The sequence below is a fragment of the Dasypus novemcinctus genome, chromosome 13 (genome assembly GCF_030445035.2).
Source record: "Dasypus novemcinctus isolate mDasNov1 chromosome 13, mDasNov1.1.hap2, whole genome shotgun sequence".
Lineage (NCBI taxonomy): Eukaryota > Metazoa > Chordata > Mammalia > Cingulata > Dasypodidae > Dasypus > Dasypus novemcinctus.
The window spans coordinates 96895346-96908216 of NC_080685.1; the positions used below are offsets into that span (position 1 = coordinate 96895346).

Below are 12871 nucleotides of genomic sequence, written 5' to 3' on the forward strand. Positions count from 1 at the left end.
CATCAAACTTTAGACCTTGCATCTAGTAGAGAATCCAAAACATCACTGCCCAAACACCCTGCCTTCAGGGTAAAGGAGCATCATTCCCAAGATGTAGATAGGAAAACCATGTCCAGAAAGCCTAAATGAAACTCACTAGGTTCCCAGCTGTCCTAATAGGTGATACCAAGAGGAACAGAAGCCAAATCTTCAGTATAATTGCATCAATCTTCCCACAACACCACAATTGTTATGGAAATGTACTAATTCAGGTGTTAGCCAAAGCTTTAAGAGAAATTACTAAATCTAAAATTAAATTTTAATGGAAGCAAATGATAGCTATGGCACACTTAACATGTATATTATTATTTATGATTAAGAGATGGTAGTAAGAGCTTTAATACTCAACTCTTTGCCAACTAGAAAGCTACAGGAAACTGGCATTTTCCTATCTACCAATTTATTTCATGAATCTAGAAATCAGAAACCATGTCAGGGATACTCGCAATTAATGACAAAGGAGTTGCAGTACTTGGGGAGAAGCTCTCCATTCTGCTAACCTATAGGTAATCTTGAAACATTTACCTATGGGTTTATAAATTTGCCAATTTTTAATAACAAACTATGGAAGCTTAAGAACTGTTATATTTATCTGCAAAATTGCAGTGCCTTTGCTATAAATAGCAAATGGTTTATTCTAAAAACTCAACTTTTTTTTTTAGTTAAATTTCATTTCCCATATGTGTATAAGAAGCTCTTTCAGGTTGAGATAATTCATTTGAATTACCTAAGCTAAAATGATATTTTCCTTACTAACATAAAATTTTCTAGAAATGGGCTCACAGAGAAAAAATATCATTCCCAACATTCACATTTAAGAATACCAACATTCACTTTAGGGATGATTCTGCTCTTGTAAATGATCAGTCTCAACTCATTTCAACTGCCTACAAAATCCACAGAAGTCACCCAGCAAATTAGATCTTGGGATTTTAAAGAATATTAAAACACACCAAATAAAAGCAGGGGTTGTTCCAAGGCTAGAGTATCTGAACATCCAAGCTCTCTCCTTCCACTTCTACACTTAGAAGTATTCTGTAGAAAGAGCTACTCTTCACTGGAGAGAGAAGTGGTTGGTAACGTGGTTCTCCCAGAGAAAGGGGCTAGTCCTTGCCCACTGCTGGTACTGATCAAAAGACAGGAGGGCATCATTATGCCACCAGCTATAAAGTCATTGGCCAGGTCTTGTTTCCCTGACAGGGAGCAGACAGTTTCTTGCAACTATCTCAAGCCTTAGTTCTATGAGCCCTTTAGTCCTGAGCATATGTCTTGTCTCAACTCAGCCTCCAGATGGCTTCCTAGATTACCCACCCAGATAATAGCTAAGCCAGATTGAGACCTCTGAGACCCTCTGAAATCTGAGGCAATGAAGGCCCAGTGTTGAATGAGGTTGAACACTTGCCAGGTGCACTGCCTTACCTAAAGCCATCTGGAGTGTCAAATAGGAGTAGGGAAAAAAGGAAGAACAATTCTCACAGAACACTTAAGCTGGGTAAGAATTTGACATTTATGTTTGCAATGACATGACATCCTTGCTTTTCAAAGAAAAGCACTTTAGCAAGCCCAGTGGCCCCTTCCTGCTGCAGCATGTCTTAGGCACCCATTCAGACAAAGACTTTTCGGACATGTCCTGATTCGAACACGTTTACAGGACATTTATCTTCTTTTAATTCCTTGCATTGCGCTCAGGGCTAACAATCCAATACAGTGCAATCCAATAACAATCGCTAGTCCTCTTAACCACAAATAGACACCTGACTACCTCAGCAAATCGAGGCAAGAAAGAGTATGGACGACGGAAAGCCACTAGTCAATTCGAAACTTGTTTAGCAAAGAAACAACTCCCTCCTTCCCAACATTTACTAAAAAAGCAAACTTGGGGGGAAATGGCATCCCTGTTTCCAGGAGTTAACTGACTATGAAACAGACAAAAGTCAGCAGCAGGTAAGAGAAAATTCCCCATAAATGGCATTATCAGTAAGTAGACATTCAGCAGTCATATACTGAGTGGAAAGTTCACCAGTGCAGTAGCAATGCATGTCTGCTTCTGAAGCCCCACAAACACTGAGCCAGTGGCCTGTCTTCCCCTGCCCCCACCTCAGATCCCTGGCTCTCTTGAATCCCACATGAAGAGGAGGGAAACTTTTGGTCTTGCCCAGCAATTCAATTACATGCATTACCACTGAACCTCCAAAGATCAGGAACAACAAGAAGTTATCTAACAAGCATGCTCCCTCCATCCTGTACATCAGTCATGCTAGTCCCCACCCATTTAATTACTCTTTCGTTGATCACCCACATTTAATTCAGCTTTAAAAACATGACAACAAGGTCTGATATTTGAGGAATGTACCTGACTCTCTCTCCCCTCCAGTGGTGGTGGAATCTGATCAGCAAAACCAATCTTCCCTGGATCACCCATTAAGGCACTAACCTCATCCACGTTCTCAAAAGCGTTGATGACGTCATATGGCAAACAGGACAGAAGGTCAATCACAAACCACGTCTTCAGGTAATTCATGCGAATGAGTTTGGGGTCAGAAATCACCTCCCCAGCTGGTCCAACAAAGGTGGTATGAAAATTCAGCACAATGTCCACCAAGAAGATGACATCCACAATGCTATCCACAACTAGCCAGGCCACATTGTTCTGCCTGGTTTTAAAGGAGACATTGTAAGGGACCAAGATGGCTGTGTAGAAGGTTAAGATCAAGATGATCCAATCCCACGTGGTCTTAAAAACGCAGTAATGTAAGATGATGTGAGGGGGAGTCTTTGGTGCCTCTTGCTTGTACTGGGGAAGGATGTCTGAGCCCAGCTGCAGGACCTGTATAGAAAAACATGGCCAAAAGAAAACTAAATTAGGACTTAATTGCAAGCATCTAATCAGGCAGCATCTGTCACTAGCAAATACATGTGACACTTCTAATGGACCATTAGGTGCAAGAGCAGGTGCTAGAGGAGTATAGGAGAATGAAGAAGAAAATTATAACACAAGCCATAGTGAAAACATAAACCTAATGAATCAATAGCAAGCTAGTCTTTGGCTAACTGTGAGCAAAGCACTATACCAAATTCTTCACGTGCACTTATTATCTCACTTAATTCTAAACACAAGATTGTATTATTAGCAAGTATTATACTGTTGCAAGTAAGAAACTAATGCCCAGAGTATTAAGCAATTTTATTCAACAAATATGTATTGCTCTGTGCCAGGAACTGTTACAGGCACCGGACATACAGCAATAAAGGAAACTGCAAGATTCCTGCTCTCATGGAGCTCAGAGCAGTAAGCAAATAATCAAGATATTTTTAATAGTGATAAGAGCTAAATATGAGGAATGGGGGCATGATGATTTGAAAGAATGTAACGTGAGGAGTAGAGGAGGGATAATGTTTGGATTAAGACCTGAATGGCAAGAAGGAACCAGCCATTCAAAGTCCTATGGAAAAATTATCCTAGGCAGAGAGCATAACTGGTGTAAAAACCCAGAGGCTTCGGGTAGGAAAGGGGTATGGCCTCTAAGAATAAAACAAATTAAATCAATTGAATGGGACTTCCACTTTTGGGAAGGTGGAATAGATGTGCCTTCCCCTATCCCTCCCTGTAAGTACAACTGAAAATGCTGGGCATTATATACATATATAAACAAACATAATAAGACTCTGAAAGGTGGGGAAAAGAGGGCAAATTTGATTTTTCTTTTTTGCCTCATATAGCCCAGACTTCCCAGGAGCTGATGAAGATGGCGATGTGTAAATGTCAACGGGGGCACACAAAGAAAAGCCCAAACAAAAGCCTGGTCTCTCGAGACAAAGGACTAGGTAAGGGGCAGCCTTGCTAGAAGAAAACATTTAGATAATAACTGCACTGCTACAATCACCACAGATAAAAACTGGGACCCCATCTTCATCCAAGCCAACAAAGGCTAAGTGGAAAACCTAGGTTTCTAACCTCTCAAGACTATAAAAAAGCACCTCACCCTACCCCCCCCTCCATTCCCCTCCTACCAGGATAGTGCCAGAGAAAGCCCGGTAGGGAATTTGGACTTCCACCCCTGCCCAGCAGAATGAAGGCATTCCCCCCTCTTCCCACTATAGATGTGCCAGAAGAGACCTAGTGGAGGGTCAGGACTTTCATCACTGCTCAGCAGTAACGAGGCCACCCCCTCTACCCCATGGATCAGCAGAGACCAAGTGGGGAGCAGTAATTTGAGGCACCCCTCTCCCTCCCAACTAGGGAGATATCAGTGGAGAATGGTGGGGAGCCAGAACTTCTACCAGCACCCCAGCAGTAATGAGGAGCCCAACTCAAGTCAGTGGAGGTTAATTGGGGAACCCAGACTTCTACCCCCATCTGGCAGTAATGAGGAGGTACTCCACTTCCTCTGCCAGAGTAGAATCAAAGGAAGCTACCTAAAATTAAAGGTTTAGATAAGATCCAGAGTTTCATAACATAATACCCAGAATATCTAGGTTTCAATAAAAAATCACTCTTTGCCCCAAAAACCAGGAAGACTGCAAATTGAATTTAGAAAGACCCTCCATATATGCCAACACCAAGATAACAGAGATTTCAGAAATATCTGACAAAGATTTTTAAGCAGCTAATACAAAAAAAATGCCTTAAAAAGATATTATGAACATGTTTGAAACAAATGAAAAAAGACAAAGTCTTAGAAAAGAAACAGCACAATAAAACTAAAAAGGAAATTTTAGAACTAAAATATACAAAAATCAAAAATTCAATGGATAGGCTTAACAGCAGAATGGAAAAAATGGGAAAATCAGTGAACTTGAAGATGAAACAATAGAAATTACCTCATCTGAACCAAAGAAAAAGAGAAGCATACTACATAATCATAAAAGGGTCAATCCTCAAAGGAGACAGAGCAATCCTCATATATATATACCAAAGAACAGAGCTATAAAATATGTGAAACAAAATTGACAGAACAGAAAGGAGAAACAGACATATCTACTGCATCCCCCTCTGAATAACTGATACAACAACTACACAGAAAACTAGCAAGAGTATAGAACTCAACAACACCATCAAACAATAGGATCTAATTGATATTCAGAGAACATGCTGCTCAACAAAAGCAGAATATACATTCTTTTCAAGTGTCCATGAAACATAAACTAAAATAGAGTATATCCTGGGCCATAAAACAAACTTCAACAAATTTAACAGAATTTAAATAATAAAAAGCATGTTCACTGACCACAAACCAATAATGAAACGATAACAGGAATATCTCCAAACACTTGGAGACTAAACAATACAGGTCTAAATAGTCCAATAGTCCATGGGTCAAAGAGGAAGTCTCAGGAGAAATTTTAAAATATGTTTAACTAAATGAAAATAAGGCAATACTGAAAGGGAAATTTATAACACTAAATATTTACATTAGAAAAAAGGTAAAGTCTCAAATCAATAATCTAAGTTCCCACCCACTAGAACCTACCAAGAAAAGAGCAGCATGAACCCAAAGCAAGCAGAAGGAAGGAAATAATAAAGATGAGAGTAGAAATCAATGAATTTGAAAACAGAAAAAAAAGAGAAAATCAGTGAAACAAAAAGATGATTCCTTGAAATTATCAATAAAATTGACAAACCTGTAGCAAAACTGCAAAAGAAAAAAGAGAAGATACAAATTACTGATGTTAAGAATGAAACAGGAACCATCACTAGAAACCCTAGAGACATCAAAAGGATAATAAGGGAATGCTACAAACAACTCTACACATACAAATTTAACAACTTAAATGAAATGGACCACAAAAAAACTCAAATTCCACTGCTCATCCAAACTGAAATACATAATTTGAATAACTCCATAACTATTAAAGAAATTGTAATTTATATGGCTACGAGTTTCTAAAAAAGAGTCTGGAGGCTGGCAGAAAGTTTGCCCTCATGCACAACTGAGCAGAGTCAGAGAGACAGATAAAGCAGATACAACCCCCAGATATTGGTTCCTTTGAGGGCTAAAGAGACCCATGGGAGTTATGGTCATGGCCGATGGGGTTAACTACCAGGGCAGATGGCCCCTCTTTGGAAATGGTGTTTATGTGTGATGAATTTGGACTCAGATGGGATCTCCCTTCATAAGACTTTCATGCTAATGTGCTGGAGGTGCAGTTAATGTTGGGATTTAAGATATATTTAGGGGATTTGAATCTCTGGACTGACAATGTGATAGCCAGATCCTGAGCCTCAACAGACTCCAGCACCTACAATCTGATTTATTGGACTTACCACACTCAGCTAAGATGGAGTTGAAGAAGGACAACCACCACACCATGGAGCCTAGAGTGATTACAACTGAAAATGGGAGGATTGCATCCAGCATCCAGGTGGAATCTGAGCCTCCTCTTGACATAGAGGTGCAATGGACACAACCAATCCAATGTCCACATAGAAGAGGTGGCATTGGATTGGGAAAAGTGGACATGGTGGACGATGGGTATGGGGAAAGGCAGGAAGAGATGAGAGGTGGAGGCGTCTTTGGGACATGGAGCTGCCCTGGATGGTTCTTCAGAGGTAATCACCGGACATTGTAAATCCTCACAGGGCCCACTGGATGGAATGGAGGAGAGTATGGGCCATGATGTGGACCATTGTCTTTGAGGTGCAGAGGTGCCCAAAGATGTACTTCCAAATCCAATGGATGTGTCATGATGATGGGAACGAGTGTTGTTGGGGGGGGGGGAGAGGGGGGGTGGGGGGGTGGGGTTGAATGGGACCTCACATATATATTTTTAATGTAATATTATTACAAAGTCAATAAAAAATAAAAAAATTAAAAAAAAAAAAAAAAAAGAAATTGTATTCATAATATAAAACTCCCAGAAAAGAAATCTCCAGGTCCTCCTGATTTCCATGGAGAATTGTACCAAAATTTAAAGAACAAGTAACACCAATTCTACACAACCTCTTCCAGAAAACAGAATCAAAGAGAACACATCCCAATTCTTTGTCAAGCCAGTATTACTCTGATTTCAAAACTGGACAAAAACAGTACAAAAAAGAAAACTATCGACCAATATCCCTTATGTATACAGATGTAAAAATCCTTAATAAAATAGTAGCAAGTATAACTTAGCAATATATAAAAAGAATTGAACACCAAAACCAAGTGAAGCTTATTCCAGAGATACAAATTTGATTCAGTATTTGAAAATCAATCACTAAAATTTACCGAGTTTATAGGCTAAAAAAGAAAAATTACATGACCATATCAACTAATTAAGAAAAGGCATTTGACCAAATCCAACACCCCTTCAGATAAAAGGTCTCAGAAAAATAAGACTAGAGGAAAACTTCTTTAACTTGATAAAGAGATTCTTCAAAACACTTACAGCTAACATTTTGCTTAATGGTGAGAGATTAAATGCTTTCCTTCTAAGATCAGGAACAAGGGAAGATATCTTATTTAGCATAGTACTAGAGATTCTAGTCATTGCAGCAAGGCAAGAAAAATAAATAAAAGGCATCTAGATTAGAAAGGAAGAAATAAAACTATCCCTATTTTTAGATGACATGATGGTATACATAAAACATCTGAAGGAATCCACAAAAAACTTCTAAAATCAGGAAACAGATGTGGCTCAAATAATAGAGCTTCTGCCTACCATATGGGAGGAATGGCTTTGACCCCTGGGGCCTCCTGGTGAAAAAGAAGAAGAGAAAATGTGCCCATGAGGCAAGCCACTGCCCATGTCAGTGCCCACGTGGTGAGCCAGTGCCCACACGAGTATCTATGTGGTGAGTCAGTGTCCACGCAAGTGAGTCACGCAGCAAGATGATGATGCATCAAAAGAGAGACAAGGAGAGAGTCAAGGTAATATGCAGCAGAAAACAGGGACTGAGGTGGCACAATTGACAAGGGAACCTTTCTCCACATCACAGTCTCCAGGATCAAATCCCAGTGAATCTTAGAGAAGAGCAAATGAGAAGAGAACCAACATAGACAGCAAAAACAGCAGGGCGGGAGGAGGGGAAAGGAGGAAAATAAATAAATCAATCTTTAAAAAACTTCTAAAATAAGTGAGCTCAGCAAGGTTACACAAGAAAACATTTTAAAAATTATTTTATTTCCATATACTAGCAATGAACACCCAAATTATGCAATACTGTTTACAACTGCTCAAAAAATAAAACACTTAAGTGTAAATCTAACAAAACATATACAAGACATGTATGCTGAAACCAACAACATGCTGAAAAAAAAGATCAAAGAAAATATAAATAAATGGAGAGACATACCATGTTCATAAACTGGAAGACTCAACATACTAAACATGTCATCTCTCTCCAAATTGATATTCAGGTTTAGTGCATTTCATTTCAGAATTCTGGCAAGATTATTTGTAGATATAAAACAAGATTATTGTGTAGCAGATACGGCTCAAGCAGTTGGGCACCCACCTACCACATGGGAAGTCCCAGGTACAATTCCTGGTGCCTCCTAAAGAAGATGAGCAAGAGAGCAAGCTGATGCGACGGACTGGTGTGGTAAGCTGACATAACAAGATGATGTAATAAAGAGACACAAGGAGGAAAACACAATGAGAGACACAACAAATAAGGAGTGGAGGTGGCTCAAGTGATGTGATACTTCCCTCTCACATGGAAGGTCCCATGTTCAGTTCCAGGTGCCTCCCCAAAAAAATACAAACACACAACAAACAGACACAGAGAGCAGACAGCAAGCACATATAGTGGGGGAGGAGGATCAATAAAATAAATAAATCTTTTTAAAAAAATTATTCTAAAATTTATATGGACAGGCAAAGGACTAGAATAGCTAAAACAATTTTGAATAAGAAGTATAAAGTGAGAGGAATCAGTCTAGTTGAATTCAAGACTGTACCTAGTTATAGTAATTAAGACAATGTGGGTGGCCGACTTGGCCCAGTGGTTAGGGCGTCTATCTACCACATGGGAGGTCCGCGGTTCAAACCCCGGGCCTCCTTGACCCATGTGGAGCTGGCCCATGCGCACTGCTGATGTACACAAGGAGTGCCCAGCCATGAAGGGCTGTCCCCGCGCAGGGGAGTCCCACATGCAAGGAGTGTGCCCCGTAAGGAGAGCTGCCCAGCGCGAAAGAAAGCGTGAAAGAAAGTGCCCAAGAATGGCACTGCCCACATGGAGAGCTGACACAAGATGATGCAGCAAAAAGAAACACAGATTCCCATGCCGCTGACAACAACAGAAGCGGTCAAAGAAGACGCAGCAAATAGACACAGAGAACAGACAACCAGGGTGGGGGGGAAGGGGAGATAGATAGATAGATAGATAGATAGATAGATAGATAGATAGATAGATAGATAGATAGATAGACAGACAGACAGATAGATAGATAGATAGAAAGATAGATAGATAGATAAGAATATGTGGTATTCATGGGAAGATAGACACATAGATCAACCCAGAACTAGACCCATACTAATATTCCCAATGGATTTTTAAAAAATTTTTTGCCTTTATTTTTTTAATGTTACATTAAAAAAAATGAGGTCCCCACATACCCCCCATCCCCCTCACCCCAATCCTCTCCCCATGACGACAACCTCCTCCATGATCATGAGACATTCATTGCACTTGGTGAATACTTCTCTGAGCACTGCTGCACCTCATGGTCAATGGTCCACACCATAGCCCACACTCTCCCACAGTCCACCCAGTGGGTCATAGGAGGACATACAATGTCCAGTAACTGTCCCTGCAGCACCACCCAGAACAACTCCAACCCCCAAAAATGCCCCCACATCACATCTCTTCCTCCCACTCCCTAAACTCAGCAGACACCATGGCCACTTTCTCCACATCAATGCCACATTTTCTTCGATTACTAATCACAATACTTCATGAATAGAACATCAGTAAGTCCACTCTAATCCATACTTTATTCCTCCATCCTGTGGGCCACATCTATATCAAGAGGGGGCTTAGATTCCACATGGATGCTGGATGCAATTCTCCTGCTTTCAGTTATAGGCACTCTTGGCTCCCTGGTGCGGTGGTTGACCTTCTTCATCTCCATGTTAGCTGAGTGGGGTAAGTCCAATAAACCAGAGTGTAGGAGTTGCAAGTCTCTTGAGGCTCAGGGCCTGGCTATCACGTGGTCAGTCCAGAGATTCAGGTCCCCTGGGTATACATTAAACCCCAGCATCAACTACAGTTCTGGTAAAAGTAACAGGAGAGGCTTGTGGAAAAAGATCACATCTGAGTCCAGCTCCATCACACAGAAACACAAACTCCAAAGTAGGGCCAACTGACATGGCACTGAACTCCATCTGCCGTGACCACAGAACCTGTGGGTCTCTGTAGCCCTCAGAAGAACCACTACCTGGGGTTGTATCTACTTTATCTGTCTCTGGGACTCTGCTGAGGTGTGCATAAGGGCAACCCCTCTGATAACCTCCTGGCTCTTTTTGGAGACTCATAGCTATATAAACTCATTTGTCCTTTCCATTTCCCCCTTTATTCAGGTCAAAAAGCATTTTTAACTCCTGGTATTATATGTAGACTGAGATACTCTGCTGGTCCGAGTTGATCCTTTTATTCAAGGTCATTTTCTAGTTACATCATCAGCTGGTACTTGGTAGTAATCCCTCGGTGCCAGGGAAGCTCATTCCCGGGAGTCATGTCCCACACTGGGGGGAAGGCAACACATTTACAGGTTGTGTTTGGCTTCGAGACTGGCCACATTTGAGCAACACAGAGGTTCTCAGGAGGTAACTCTTAGGCACCCTGCAGCTCTAGCCTTGTTCTTATTTCAGCTGCACAGGCTTACAAGCATAGTCATTAGTATCAAGGGCTCGTTGTTGGACCTTCATTCTTTTTTGGTCTTTGCCATTGCACTTGGGGGATTGTTGCTGTTCCTTAAGGGACTGTGATAGAGCCCCCCTGGCTAGGAACTCAGCACTCCCTCAGTTGTTATTTTTAATTGTAACCACTATGAAAATATCCGAACATTTTTATGTACCCTGGATATATGCCCTGGAGAACTCCCTGCCAACCATGTGTCCCCTGTCAATAACATCCCACACCAGTATTCCTCCCCTGCCATTGTTGAACCTCTCTGTGATCGAAAACTTTTTTAAAAATGAAGACCAATATATTGCAGGTTCCATTAATAGTAAAATGGAATATAGTGATTAGTTTAAAAGTTAGCTATAGAATACATATTAATTTAGAAAAATTAAGGTAAAAATAAATTGGGGTATCAAAAAATTTAAAAATGCAAAAGCTTTGTTTTTGATGTTTTGCCTTCCATCACTGCAATAAGTGTTGTGCTGTATGCCAATTGGCAAGGCAACTTCCTTCGTCTTTTCCTCAGTGTCTACGTCCTTTCTTTTTCTTTTTCTTTTCCTAATTATTAAGCTTATCTTCACAAAAGTTTTAGATCACAGTAATTCATATATACAATATACAGTACTCCCACATATCCAACATAAAACCCTTTTCCCTTCCACAGCAATAATCTTTTTACATATTCATACTATATTTACTGAAACTGATATACAGATATTGACACAATAGCTTTCAAACAAGGTAATATTTGGGTTTACATTGTGGTTTATATTTTAGACTATACAATTTTCTAAATTTTTAGTTATCTTATGTTTTACATTATGATTTCCATTTTAGCCTATCAGCCCCTATATATTTTTGGTGTAATTTTACATGCCTTATATCCATCCTTGCGTACTCTTGTGGAACACTTCTACTGCCCACACAATTACACTGGTTCCATCTATTCAATACCTCTTTCTCCCTTCCCTTAGGGCCCACAGTGACAGTCAATCTTCATTGCTTGAAGGGCTATGTTCAGAGATACTTGCAACAGTGCTGAGGGCTTAACATGATCAACTGCCCTAATTCATTGGGAGCCACCATTTCTCTCCAGAGATACAATTCCCTCTATTTGAGAACATCAGTCCTCCCAAGGATGTGGGTATACCTTCACTCTTATTATATGGGTCTCTATACAATAATATAACCCACTATGACAAAATGAGCACTCACACACTCCCTAGGAGCCAGTCCTACATCAGATTATCCCCTTTAAACATCTTAAACAGGTAACCTTCCTTATTATATTTTTGAAAAAGTTTTCTCAGCATTATACTCTCAACCAAATACCTGACAATCTCCTATGTTTGTATGTTCCCCCACTTTCCCCTCAATTTCTTAGGCAATATTACCCATCCTCCCATCCCTAGCTCCCCTCAAGCCCACAAAGCCCCACCCAAAGGTAATCCTATGCCCCCATTTTATCCCTACCTTGCACAAATACTTACCTCCAGCTTATCATAGATTTCGCCCATGTAGGTGTCAGCTTACATCCTTCCTCTACCCCCCATTTTCCTTTAAGCCTATCATCCAGTCTCTAGCTCTCTGACTCAGCTTGGTTTACTTATTTCATATCACTGAGGTCATGTAGTATTTGTCCTTCAATGCCTGGGTTGCTTCGCTCAACATAAGATTCTCAAGAGTCATCCATGTTATCACATGTGTTTGTAGTGTATTCGTTCTTAAAGCCAAGTAGTATTCCATTGTATGTATATACCACATTTTATTTATCCATTCATCTGTTGATGGGCATTTGGGTTGATTCCAACTTTGGTGATAGTGAACAATGCTGCTATGAACATTGGTGTGCATATATCAGTTTGTGTCCTTGTTTTCAGTTCTACTGGGTATATACCCAGCAGTGGAAATGCTGGGTCATATGCCAAATCTATAGCTAGTTTTTTGAGAAACCGCCAAACTGTCCTCCAGAATGGCTGGATCCTTTTGCATTCCCACCAGCAG

At 40.4% G+C, this 12871-nt stretch overlaps 1 protein-coding gene across 2 annotated transcripts in view; it reads right to left on the reverse strand.

Annotated features, from left to right (window-relative positions):
- KCNH1 (potassium voltage-gated channel subfamily H member 1) overlaps window positions 1-12871 on the reverse strand; it is a 442833-nt gene that overhangs the window by 332149 nt on the left and 97813 nt on the right. The window contains exon 6 of one of the 2 annotated variants that reach the window (XM_058275155.2): window positions 2393-2866. In XM_058275155.2, the coding sequence (XP_058131138.1) occupies window positions 2393-2866 (474 nt within the window). The remainder of the gene's footprint in view (window positions 1-2392; window positions 2867-12871) is intronic. The other variant, XM_058275156.2, reaches the window with a different exon arrangement.